The sequence below is a fragment of the Colobus angolensis genome, unplaced genomic scaffold, assembly GCF_000951035.1.
Source record: "Colobus angolensis palliatus isolate OR3802 unplaced genomic scaffold, Cang.pa_1.0 Scaffold34, whole genome shotgun sequence".
Lineage (NCBI taxonomy): Eukaryota > Metazoa > Chordata > Mammalia > Primates > Cercopithecidae > Colobus > Colobus angolensis.
Window position 1 is genome coordinate 5,340,641 of NW_012116710.1, and position 435 is coordinate 5,341,075.

Below are 435 nucleotides of genomic sequence, written 5' to 3' on the forward strand. Positions count from 1 at the left end.
GGGAGGAGGAGGTTGCAGTGAGCCGGGATCGCGCCACTGCACTCCAGCCTGGGCAACAAGAGCTAAACTCTATCTTAAAAAAATAAATAAAAATAAAAATAAAATAAAAAATAAATCCTCGCGTAAAGAAGGGGATCTGTCTGAACTGAAATTGGAAGATGCTTCCCCTCCAGGACTTCACACTCTGACTCAGGAGTTTTCGGAGCCCATCTGATGAACGTGATGATGTGATGGTGGAGGCCGGGGGACAGCGATGTGGAGTTTGGATGGAGGGGCTTACCTGATCCGAGCCTAGAGCCCACACCTGCACTCCATGCTTCCAGAAGGCCTGAAGCTGACCTCCAACCATAGCTGGGGAGAAAGCAATGCCCGTTACCCTTGGGGATCACCTGAGTCTCCACCCCGATCCTGGGCTCTCCCGTCCCTGCACAGACC

At 52.2% G+C, this 435-nt stretch overlaps 1 protein-coding gene across 1 annotated transcript in view; it reads right to left on the reverse strand.

The window, feature by feature from the left end:
- The window catches only part of MAP4K1 (mitogen-activated protein kinase kinase kinase kinase 1), a 29,292-nt gene that overhangs the window by 5,473 nt on the left and 23,384 nt on the right, over window positions 1-435 (reverse strand). Inside the window, 1 exon segment of the mRNA XM_011952387.1 lies at window positions 281-435. Coding sequence (XP_011807777.1) covers window positions 281-435 — 155 coding nt within the window.